The following is a 12,381-nucleotide window of genomic DNA, read 5'->3' on the forward strand; positions in this document are numbered from 1 at the left end:
CTGCAATCAAGGCATCCAATCACTCGTAAACCAATATTTTGGGGCCTAAACATATGCTCTCCATGTCATATATTAATAGACCTGTAATTTTAGTCTCGAGGAGCATGAGATTATAAGCAACTTTTTTGTTTAAAATTCTAGGGTGATTGCCCTCCAGTTCCGTTCCTTCTCCATATTCAGTGATCTCGTCTGCCATGTTTGTTCTACAGAGCTAAAGACATCCAAAATACAATTAATAATGTACGCAGACTGTTGTTATCAAAACCAAATTTACATGTGTCATATTCAAGCTCTGGTTTTCTGTTCATAGACTTCATCAGTGGAGATGCGGGAACCCCTGATGTCCTAGAAAAGTCTAAGCTTCGAAACAAATAAGATGAATCAGCTTCGTAGATGGCAGCTAGAGAATGCGGGTGAAGTGTTCCGCATAGGTTTCTGTGGCGCTACACAGAGATTTAGCGAAAGAAACAAGCATTATAAGTTTTACTGTCAACCCGTTGTATACTGAAAGTGACACAAGGTGAGACGTCGCAAGGTTTCAAGATCTTTGTTTGTGGATCAAAGTGTCGAATATTTGACACAAAATTTTGAAGGCAAAATAGGGGAATTAGCTTGTATATACCAAGCATTTTTTTCCCTACTCTCGGAAGACTCAACTTCTTTGATGCATGGGATATTAACTAGGCTTTTGTGAGCTGTTAATTAAGGCTAAAACGGATTGAAAGCATGTCAACATGAAAAGCAAGGCCAAACAGACATTATTTTGCCAGCCCAATATAATTCACTGTCCTCAAGGTCAAGGATAAAGAAGAACCCGTTCCAACTTGAGGCATGTATATCCGGCCGGCTTAAACAAAAAGATTGACAATAATCATTATGCACAAGAATTGTGCTTACGTTGGGATAATGAGATCAATATACTGGGCAAGCTTGTGCAAAATTGGGAGCCCTTGGGCAAGAAAAGCAGATTCATGGGTATTGTATTCGTAATTTGTCAGATTCCGATATGTTTCTTTACAATTCGTTGCTGAACATGTACTTGAAATGTAATGCGCCTGAAAAAGCTTGGATAGTTTTTGTCTCGATGGAAGATCGTGATTTAACTTCGTGGAACTCAATGATAGCAGGTTACAGTTCGCTTGGCTTTATAGATGAACCATGGATATTATTTGGTGATGTGGAAGCTTCAAACGTTAAGCCCGACATAGCAGCCTGAAATTGCCTTATGTCTGGGCATTTGGCTTGTGGATTGTACCAAGAAGCTGTAAGCATTCTGTGGAAAATGCAAAATGCAGGTTTTAAGCCAAACTCAGGCTCTATAACTAGTGCCCTTCAAGCAATATCTGAATTGGAACAATTCAGTTTTGGGAAGGAAATCCATTGCTTTGTCATTAGAAGTGGCCTAGACGGCTAGACTATGACCCACATCTAGGTGCTTCATTGCTAGACATGTAGTAGAGAATGATGATTTAATAAATGCCCAAAGCGTCTTTGATAATATGGAGAACCCGAGTTTTTTTACTTGGAATTGTGTGATTTCAGGATATGTTATAGAGGACTTTTTGATGAAGCACTTAATCTTTTGGATCAGATCAAGGAGGAAGCACTTAAACCTGATTTAGTGACTTATAACATTCTGGTTTCTGGGTATTCAACTTTAGGCTGTGTTATGGAAGCCTTGGCCATGATTCACCAAATGAAAGTTTCTGGTCTGACTCCTAACGTTGTCTCATGGACTGCTTTAATATCAGGTTGTACACAGAATGGGTATTACAGGATGCACTCAAGTATTCCATTGAGACGCAGAAGGTAGGCGTCAAACCAAACTCAGCCACACTAGCAAGCTTACTTCGAGCTTGTGCAGGTTTGTCTATGTTGCAGAAAGGAAAAGAGGTACACTGCAATAGTATCAGAAATGCTTTTCTTCAGGATGTATTTGTGACTACGGCTCTTATTGACATGTACAGTAAGTGTGGCAGCTTAAAAAATGCCTATGAGGTTTTTCAGAAAATTGAGAACAAGACATTAACTTCTTGGAATGCCATGATCGGGGGTTTAGCAACATACAGCTTTGGAAAGGATGCAATTTCATTTTTTCGAGAAATGCAAGGCAGAGATGTTAAGCCTGATGCCATAACCTTGACAGCTGTCCTCTCTGGCTGCAAGGAACTCTGGCTTGATAAATGAGGCCTGGGAGTATTTTGACGGTATGGAGATGGATTATGGGATAATACCTACAATTGAACATTACTCTTGCATGGTTGATCTACTTGGAAGGGCTGGATATCTTGACGAAGCATGGGACCTAATTCACAAAATGCCAATGTTGCCAGATGCTACAGTTTGGGGGGCTTTCCTTTCATCATGCCGAATCCACAAAAACTTGGAGCTTGGAGAGATTGCAGCACAAAAGCTTTTTAACTATGTCTGGCTGCTAACTATGAATCTATATTCAGCCCTAGACAGATGGAAGGATGTGGATCGCATCGGAGAGTTGATGGACGCTAACGGTGTCAAAGTTGGTCATGTTTGGAGCTGGATACAACTGAACCAAACGGTTCACATATTCTCTGCTCTAGGAAAACCACATCCAGATAAAGGGGAGATCCATTTTGAGTTATATCAGTTGATTTCTGAGATGAAGAATTTGGGGTATGTGCCTGCTACTGAATGTGTCTACCAGAACGTTAACACAAGGGAAAAGGAGAAGCTATTGCTTAGCCACACCGAGAAATTGGCAATTACATTTGGGTCAATCCAAACAAAAGATAGCATACCAACAAGGGTGATTAAGAGCACAAGAACTTGTTTAGACTGTCACACACTGGTGAAATATATCTCTTTGTTGAGAAGACGAGATATCTTTCTCAAAGATGGTCTTTGTTTTCATCATTTCTCAGATGGTGAATGTTCATGCAACGACTTCTGGTGATCGTGTTTCAGTAATTTGCTTCTTCCTTTATGCACCAAGTTAACAGTTCCAGTAAAACTAAGAATAAGATCTAAAAGATATTTCATCTTGGCTGAGACAAAGCTAATCTGCACAGCAGGCAGTAAAATGAGATGAAGGAACAGTAGGATGCTGAACATAGATATTCCTGGGGAGCAATGAACCAAGCCAAATCCATGAAGTAAACAAAACCAAGAAAATACATGGCAGTTAACTCTTGATTGTCCTCTTTTATCTACTTGAATAGCATACTGGAATACATAAAATGCAGCATTACTGGTTGTTGGGCTGCATTGTTTGCACAAATAGGTATCAGGTTCGACACTTTGCCTTTATATCAGAATTTATGTGTTAATTTCATATTGTTGGTGAAGTCTTTTAAGCATCTATGGCAGCAAGAAACTGGCAACCTTGAAGGATTAAGATGGAAAACGACACGGACACCACTCCACTACTAGCCGAGCTGAAACTCTCCTATACTGAGATAATTGCAGTTGGTGCGACTTCTGCAACTTTCAACAAATCAAAATTTTTCTGCATCACCACCGATTATCTTGAAAAAAGAGAGCTTCCCGCATGGAAAACCCACGAGAAGTAGTTTTTGTCAAACAGTTCCATACTATTGATGGACTGTATTGTAAATTTGGTATATATTTCAATTTCGGTCTTCGTTTAGAGCAATCTTTTAATTTAATGAATTCAGAAGGCAAGTGGTACTAATTTCTTTTTAGTTTTCTACATCTTTTTAAATTTCTGATTTCTAATTATCTTTCCTTGATTTCCTTGATGTTGGTGTTGCACTCCAAATTTCACTTCAATAAAATGCATAGAACCAATACACTTCAGAAACCATTCCAACTGTTCAATTTTGGTGTTAGTTTGATTAACTACAGCATTAGTTTTAAGTTCCAGGTTAAACTGAATTAATGGGGATGCTGTCGAGTAGTACCAAAATTGCTTAATGTATAGATAAGGGATGCTTAATGTATAGATTAGGGATACTGTTGAGTTGAGCCGAACTTGAGTGGTACCATACTCGAGCTCGAGCTCGAGTAGTTAAGGTTATGGGAACTATTCTCGAGCTCGAGTTTGAGCTCAAACAAACCCCTAACTCCAAATTCGAACTTGACTCGATGTAGTTGAAAAATACTCTCGAGCTCGAGTAGTTAAGGTTATGGGAACTATTCTCGAGCTCGAGTTTGAGCTCAAACAAACCCCTAACTCCAAATTCGAACTTGACTCGATGTAGTTGAAAAATACTCATGGTTGAGCTCGTATAAGATTCAAACTTGAGTGCTCAACTTAAGCCGGAAAACCTTTGTTAAATTAGATCTTTCCTTCTTAATGTTTTCAAATTAAGTTCTCTAAAATAACATGAAATAAGAATTATGATTTATGAAATCCCTGCTTTACCCACACAAATAAATAAAGGTGGTAGAATGGTTCATTGTAAATTTCATAAGTTGCTTACCTGTATTAGTAATTTCCTATATATTATATATAATTTGTTTTAATGAGATACTCGATAGAGCTTGTCGAGCTCTCGAGTATCTCATAACTAGGCTCAAGCTCGATTCGCTACTTCTATAGAGTAGCTCAATCTTGATCAGAGCAAACTCGAGCTGAGCTACTGACCGAGTAGCTTGTGAGTTCGAGTCAAGCTATTCGGATCAGCCCCACCCCTAATATAGATAGAGGTGGGGCAGGATGATGAGCAATGGAATTGATGAGGCTAGAAAAGGTTAGAATAATCACCCAAAAAAAAAATTTTATCTCAAAAGTGGGGGCTGTTCAGGATTCTTTTCTAATATTAACATCACTGAAAAATTAAAATGTGGCGAGTGTTTTCTTTTTGAATTTATTTTTTTAAGTGTTAGACACAAGTCTGACACAAATTCTTTCTTTTGAATATCCCATAGTCGCCGCACAAATAGAGGTGCAAACGAGCCGAGTTTTGACCTAATCGAGCCGAGCCTCCAGTTAATTTTGTGAAGTTCGAACTCGAGCTCGACGAGCTCAAAATGTCGAGCTCGAGCTTAAAAAATAAATAATAATAATAATAAAATTTATTTTTAAAAAATAAAAAATAATTATTTATTTTTAAAAAATAAATAAAATAATAATTTTTTAACAAATAATAAAATATTAGGGATATATGTGTAATTTTACTATTAAAATAAAAATATATATATATATATATATATAATTGAACTCATGAGCCAACGAGTTTAATGTTTTTTAAGTCGAACTCGAGCTTAATTTTTTAACAAATAATAAAATATTAGGGATATATGTGTAATTTTACTATTAAAATAAAATATATATATATATATATATAATTGAACTCATGAGCCAACGAGTTTAATGTTTTTTAAGTCGAACTCGAGCTCGAGTTCGACTTAATTAGTTCGAACTCGATATTGACCGAACTCGAATCGAGCTCGTACTCGAGCCGCTCGCGAGTCGATTCGTGAACACCCCTACACACAAAGATGTGCAACTACTGAGACAAATTTTTTTTTTTATTTTAAACCTATCTGTGCAATGTGTAGAGACAAAAATAGGTTCAAAAAAAAAAAGAGAATACCGCATTTTAATTTTTGGGCGACGTTAATATTAGAAGAGAAAACTAAATACCACACTTTTGAGAAAAGAAAATTTTTGTGGATTATTCTTAGAAATTAGCTAGCTAGAAAACATAGGATGTGAAGAAAATATTTCATCTGGTATTTTTTTTATGAGTTAAATATGTTATACAGTTCAGTGTTACTTAACACTTAGACACTTAGTCATCATTGAAATTTGAAACATTTTTTTAAATGCAGGGCACTAACATAATATAAATATTTCTATCTAATAAATAGTACAATACTTATTTTCTTCCCAGCGAATTAACAGGATTGGAGGAAAAAAAATTCTAGGAGAGAAGCAACAGCTAAAAAGTGTCTAGGTAAACTATGAAGTACTTGCCTATTCTACATATAATAAAAGTAAACTTGATAGGTACCTGGATGAGAGTGAATCACTATCAGTTCAAGCGGATGCCTACGCACTCAGTGGTGAAATTTTCAGAAAAGTCCGAATATTTAAAATGCAATTCAAAGGATTTGATTCCTTAACCTATATCCAAGGAGAGTTTTTTGTGATCAATTACTCTTAAGAGTAGTTGGTTTTCGTCGCATCATGTCACCAACTCAAAATTGATGGTACAGCAAAATTTGGACCACAAGATCACATCTATCCAAGTATTTGCCAACTTGATAATCTCTCTATTAGTTCACCTTCTGGCAAAAGTTTTTGCCAACTTGATAATCTCTCTGTTAGTTCAACTTTTGATCGCCGTTGACTTGACGTTCGTGATAAAAACTTTCATGATTTTATCTAATGCCAGCATATTTAAGAAGCGAAATTTTGGATCAAAGTATGGTGGGCCTCCCCCCTAGTGTTGGTCTAATATTTCAACAGCAAATTATCCGGATGACCACAAAACTTTTGCGATCATCGAGTTTTGGTCATTGAACTATTAAAAGTTTGGTTTTTATCACTGAAATGTCTAAAGTTAAGACTTGAGGCCATTTCATTAGATTTAGTCGTTAAATATGCCAGATCTGAGTACCCACGCGATTCCCATAGTATAAAAATGCCGAATTTACTGCCCTCTCAATCTGCTCTTTCCATTATCCCTGCTCCTCAAATCCAATGGTATCAAAATTTTCCTCTTCTTCTTATAAAACTGCTATATCAAAAACACCGAGACAAACCAGTCCCTCTAGTGCAACCATCATTGCATCCCCAACAATTTTATTCTGCTTCAGCTCCTTCTAGTGGATTTGCAGTGTCAGCAGCTACTCCACTTTCCGCACAACCAGCAAGCCAATTGCCTACATCAGCAACCAGTGTTGGCGAAAAGCTACCTCCATATCCCTTATTTCCGCCCGGTCTTATTCCTAGAATGGTAAGAAAAACGCAGATTGGTAGTGGGTTGCCTTACTGTCCCATGAGCCCAACCCCAACGACAGAAAGTGTAAGAAAAATAGAATGGGATATATATCCCTCGAGCACTCAAAATCAGAATTCCCAAATCCCATACTTAATTACTTCCATACCTTCTTTGTGTGTAAGTTAACTCCAAACACCCAATTGGGTACAAGAACACCTCAACCCTGCTATTACACAGTAGACGACTGAGAGTGAGAACATATAAATACCAATATAATGACTATCACTTTCATCTTCTTCTTTCAACTGCCTCTTTCTCTTTCTTCCCCTTTCTTGAGCTTCCAAAAACTGGCCTTTTGTAGTAAAATTTTATTCACATTCCTTTATAATCAAATAATTAATCCGATTTGTACACATCTAGAGAGGGGTGGGAAATGAGATACTGAGAGAGGCATTTGTTTGATATGAGGTGCATGATGAACAGGATAGGAATTGGACTATTAGTAGAATTTCTGTTGGTAGTGAATTGGATGATGGCAAGAGTAAAGGGTTCGATTCATGAGTACAGGAATGCTGCGTTCATATCCCAGTACAATTCTTTTTTCTTTCTGGGAGGCAACAAACTGGCATGCTTAACGACTAAATCTAACGGAATAGTCTCGAATATTAATTTTAGACATTTCAGTAATCAAAATCAAACTTTTAATAGTTCTGTGACCAAAACTCGACTCTTAACTTTAGACATTTCAGTAATTAAATCCAAACTTTTAATAATTTAGTGACCAAAACTCGACGACCGCAAAAATTTAGTGGCCGTCCAGATAATTTGCTTATATTTCAATTGTTGGCTCTACCGACTGTCGTACGGTCCCTTAGTTATCTCAAGCCGAATCCCCAAGATTTCTCAGAAGTTCTTTTTTTCCGGTATGTTCCCCCGGGTAGAACTAGCCATAAAGAGCACTTAGGTTCTCCGCTCTGGGAAAGATATATCAAGTTGAAAAGGTAAAGGTCATTTAGCATTACGATTTGTCTTCATCCTAAAACACAAAAATTAGGACCGGACATCACAATTAGTTTACGCCTTTTCTTTGCTTTATCAAAGTGGGAAATTTCTCTTTACCAACATCTACATGAAACCATCAATAGCAGCGAGAAACATCAACATTTTAGAAGCACCAACAACTTATCAAGCCCAGGAATAATCAAGCATCGTAACAAAGAAACAGCTGCCACAGGTTTATTTTCTCTTGATACTACCCTAAACAAGGAAAGGCAACAAGACGCGCCACGGTCAAAGTTTCCAGACTAGCACATTAATAGTTTGCTACCCACATATATATATATACACAATATTTACAATACATAGCACAGACACTTCAAACAGCCAATCCAGGAACGTAACGGAAGCAGATAAACTAATTTCCTATATCCACTAAATACCAGCGCTGCTAAAGTTCTCACTCCCAGAAGCAGTTGAAATTGAAAAGAAATGACCAATGGAAGCAAAATTGATCCGCTCAATCAAATCTACCCAGCATTTTCCTGTGGAACCTCTTGACAGAGTCACCAGGTTCCATTATTCCTACGACCAGCTCAAGTTCAGTTGATGGGCATAATGTTTTCCTGCATCGCCATCCTCTCAGAGACATCAGCTAAAGATTTGAGGTTGCAATTGATCAAAGCCTTGACAAAGTAGCATGTCTCATCTTGAGTATTCCCTTGTGGTACATCCACAACAAACGACTCGGTGACAACTGTTCCCGGTCTGCCATCAATTATCTCTGGATGCACGGTAAGGATGGAAGAATAGTTCTGCAAAAGAAGTAAACAAAGGATGGCCCATGTGAGCATAAGCTGTGTAGGCTGTGCCAAAGTATCTACATTACAGATCTGCAACACGTTTAACTATTATCCTCCTAGTTCTTCCTTTGTTTTTTTTCCAGGAGTGGGGGTATCTTAATGTTGGGGTAGGGGACAAGAAGCATCTGATTAACTGCATATGATGTTAGACAATCAAACACCATGCAAATAAAACAGGGAATGCTAATTCCAGATACAGCCAATATGATGAAATAGGAACTGCTACTTCCAGATACAAACAATATGAATCTACCAGCCAAATTATAGTCAAAACTCAGCAAACACTACTGTCTTTCGCTGGTTGTTCTGCAACCGAGTGATGAACGCAACCACAACATGGCTTGTAGAATTTAGAGGAATCACTTCAAGGAACTTGTGAATTAGATTCCGAAATTTCTTGCCAAGAGATAGAACACCAATTACAGATGTCTGAACAGTCTAGATTTCATTTAAGGATAAAACCAAGAAAGAAACCTTAAGACTGTAAAATTTTTCTAGTGACCGCTAAGTCAAAATATTCATCACTCCATGCTCAAAGGACTTGCAACGACTGTGTAGTACACATGAAAGAGAGTAAAAGCTCAACCATTTATGAGCGGACATGTTCTTTCTTACTTCTTACCCTTTTGTTGAGCTTAAGAAAAAGCAAAAATGCATCTCAACTACACCAGAAAACAGTGTCACTTTGTCTGTAACTGCCATAGCCATCTTAATGGACCAAAATGCTAGTCGATAGTATTATGAATTACCTGAACTGTAGAAAACAATCATTTACGTTTTATCATCTCGTATTACAATGTTAATAGCATAACCCTCGTCATTCTTTTCTTCCGGAAGAACCACAAATCCAATCCATTTGAAACAAGCAGAAAGCGGATTGAGGCCTTACCTTGAGCCTGTGGTCACCACCAACAATCTTGATCCCAAGAATGTGCTTCTCATCATCAAGAAGTTCCAATCTTTCAGTGCTGGTGGTTGCAGGAAGCCCTGACCTCACATTCACCTCTCTAACACTCCCAATCTTAAGGTCACCTTTCACAATGCACGTGCTAACAAAGGGCTTATACCTCTGTGGCTGATCAAATCTCCTCACCAGTGACCAAACCTACACCCAAGTACAAAAACATCAAATGTCTTGATAAATTTGAATACCCTTCAAGTAAATAGTATCAAATACAATTGTATACGATGTTTAGGTGAAGGGGACCAGAATTCAAAACCCTTTTTTCCAGACTATGTGACTTTCTTGTCAAGCAAACGAAACGCGACTAAAATCCCAATTCAAGATTCAAGAAACTCCAAAATCAGCAAACTCAATTATCCACCCACAGAAATGGAGTTTCCACAAAAGAATAAAAAATTAACCAAGATTCAAATCGAACCCGCCTAGTGTCAAGCCTTACAAAGTCAAATTATCAAAGAAAGATGCATTAAGGAAGTAAATATATTGAGGTTAAACAATCGAGAAACCAAACTGAGCACCAAAAATTGAATCTTTTATCCCATCATATACAAGAAGCACCACCAATCATCAAACTTATACGTAAGGATTGCATTTTCCAAGAAATTAATGCAAGCCCTTTGCAAGAAATAAGAAAAAAAAAACAAAGACAAAATCGTGTAATATACTATTGGATTTTTAATCAAGAAAAGCAAGCATACAGGGGAGTATGTGACTGCAGGCAGTAATATGCACCATTTTTTTCCCTTTTTGAGAGAAATAAGCAAGAGGGAAGGAGGGATTACGATATCGACAGGGGCTCTAATGTGTTTGACAACAGAGGAAGAGCAAGGGTGCTCAGTGGGCTGGTGGCTGCCCTGCATGCGGTTTCTTCTGTTTAAGTAGCTGACCGCCTCCATATGAAATTCTTTACCCAAAAATCCTAAAAATCCCAGTTATTTTTGGGTTCTGTCTAGCAAAGAAAAGGCTCTATAAGCAATTGTTTCGGCTCCTTGTGTTTGGGTAAAGTTAACACGAAAAATATGAGAGAGAGAGAGAGAGAGAGAGAGAGAGAGAGAGAGGAGAGAGTAGAGACTCGAAAGGTAATAAATGCGGAGAGTCTTGACTTGTAAGTGGCTCAAAGAAGATATGTTTATCTACTACTCCTAGTCCTAGAAGCAGCAGTGCCGGTAAATAATAATGAAGCAATTCAACGCCAAGAGTGGGAGGGAAGGGGGCAAGGGAGACTCCGCCGGCCGTCCAACCAATGGGAGTAGAAAAACAGAAATAGAGAGGCCCCCAACAACGCGAACCAAACCTACTCCTTCCCATCCCCAATTGGTAGAAAGGGCCCTCCACTTTTTTTATTCACGTTTCATTCTTCTTCTTATTAAACAACCTTATCTCCATGACCTACCTCAACTCAACGTGCATGCATGTCGTTATTATTCTCCAGTACAAAAATTATTAGTATGTGTTTTTATTTTAGAAGTGCATCAGTTTCCCCACTTCTATGTTGGTACATAAATGGAAGATAGAGAGGTACTAAACTAAACACTCCTTAGTTACCACGAAATGCTCTGCACAGGTAAATAGTAATAGTACACTACTATTTTTGTGGGTGGATGGAATGAACAACATTTGCTTAGATCGATAATCTGTACTTACAAATTTTTAAGAATATTTTAACAAGAGCTAATTCAGTAATGTAAAAAAAAAAAAAAAATCACTTGCCATTTGTCATGTTAGTACGTACTATCCCCAAGGAATATTATTGATTTTATATTTTTAGATACTCATTTCTTGGCTTCCAATTCTTTTTTTTTTTTCCAGAGACGACAATTGTTGTATAATCTAATCTATTCTACACTAAAGAGGAGGGGGCAGACCTAAGAAGGCCTAGAAATAACCCGAAGAGGACTAAACCGTCATCGGGCCAAATGAGTGCACAACACACCCCCTCGGATTTTTTGAAACAAACCACTTAAATGTGACATTTTTTTGTGGGAGGCAAGGTTTGATATTTTATATTTTTAGATACTCATTTCTTGGCTTCCAATTCTTTTTTTTTTTTTTTTTCCAGAGACGACAATTGTTGTTTTACCTAATCTATTCTACACTAAATGGGAGGGGCGGACCTAAGGAGGCCTAGGAATAACCCGAAGAGAACTAAACTGTCACCGGACCAAACGAGTGCACAACACACCTCCCAAATTTTTTGAAGCAAATCACTTAAATGTGACATTTTTTCTGTGCGAGGCAAGATTTGATATTTTATATTTTTAGATACTCATTTCTTGGCTTCCAATTCGATGCTAGTACTTTTGGCTTTCTCTACTAGCAGTGTTCAGTCTGCAGTGCCGAACTTTTGAAACCTTACAAGAAAAATTTTTTTTCTGACTGTTCGAAGTCTCCAAGCTTGCAAATGGTAAAAAGACAAGTTAGATATTAGTTTGATACATACTAGATACATGAATGCACCCAATAAGTATAACTGCATCTTCTCACATGACCAGTGCTAGATACATGAATGCACCCAATAATATAACTGCATCTTCTCACATGACCAGTACTCTGGTAAATTTTGTTTTTATGTCCCAATATTTGATTTTGATATTGACTTCTTCTTTTTTTTCCTAATCTTTTTCGTACGCGTGTGTCGTGGTGATTGGAAGACTAATGCCAATTATAA

The 12,381-nt window shown here is 37.6% G+C and overlaps 1 protein-coding gene and 1 pseudogene across 2 annotated transcripts; one reads left to right on the forward strand and one right to left on the reverse strand.

The window, feature by feature from the left end:
• Positions 1-376: 376 nt before the first annotated feature.
• LOC140035793 (pentatricopeptide repeat-containing protein At4g01030, mitochondrial-like) lies at positions 377-3,510 on the forward strand (annotated as a pseudogene).
• Positions 3,511-8,101: 4,591 nt separating this feature from the next.
• LOC113733295 (abscisic acid receptor PYL9) lies at positions 8,102-10,994 on the reverse strand. 2 transcript variants are annotated; one of them, XM_072076633.1, is made up of 3 exons: positions 10,412-10,994; positions 9,639-9,854; positions 8,102-8,701 (listed from the first exon to the last, which is right to left on the reverse strand). In XM_072076633.1, the coding sequence occupies exons 1-3, from the start codon at positions 10,607-10,609 to the stop codon at positions 8,489-8,491; spliced, it is 627 nt and encodes a 208-aa protein (XP_071932734.1). In that variant the 5' UTR covers positions 10,610-10,994; the 3' UTR covers positions 8,102-8,488. The 2 variants fall into 2 exon arrangements, with proteins under 2 accessions (XP_071932734.1, XP_027115402.1); XM_027259601.2 differs by having other exon boundaries at positions 10,496-10,971.
• Positions 10,995-12,381: the final 1,387 nt, after the last annotated feature.

The sequence above is a fragment of the Coffea arabica genome, chromosome 2c (genome assembly GCF_036785885.1).
Source record: "Coffea arabica cultivar ET-39 chromosome 2c, Coffea Arabica ET-39 HiFi, whole genome shotgun sequence".
In the NCBI taxonomy this organism is placed as follows: domain Eukaryota; kingdom Viridiplantae; phylum Streptophyta; class Magnoliopsida; order Gentianales; family Rubiaceae; genus Coffea; species Coffea arabica.

Excerpts from the sequence above, each read along its gene's own strand:
- LOC113733295 (XM_072076633.1), bottom strand. The coding sequence starts at position 10,609 with ATGGAGGCGGTCAGCTACTTAAACAGAAGAAACCGCATGCAGGGCAGC. Across the intron at positions 9,855-10,411 it reads CTGCAGTCACATACTCCCCT|GTTTGGTCACTGGTGAGGAG; the intron begins GTATGCTTGCTT and ends ACTTGGGTGTAG. Across the intron at positions 8,702-9,638 it reads GTGGTGACCACAGGCTCAAG|AACTATTCTTCCATCCTTAC; the intron begins GTAAGGCCTCAA and ends CTTCTTTTGCAG.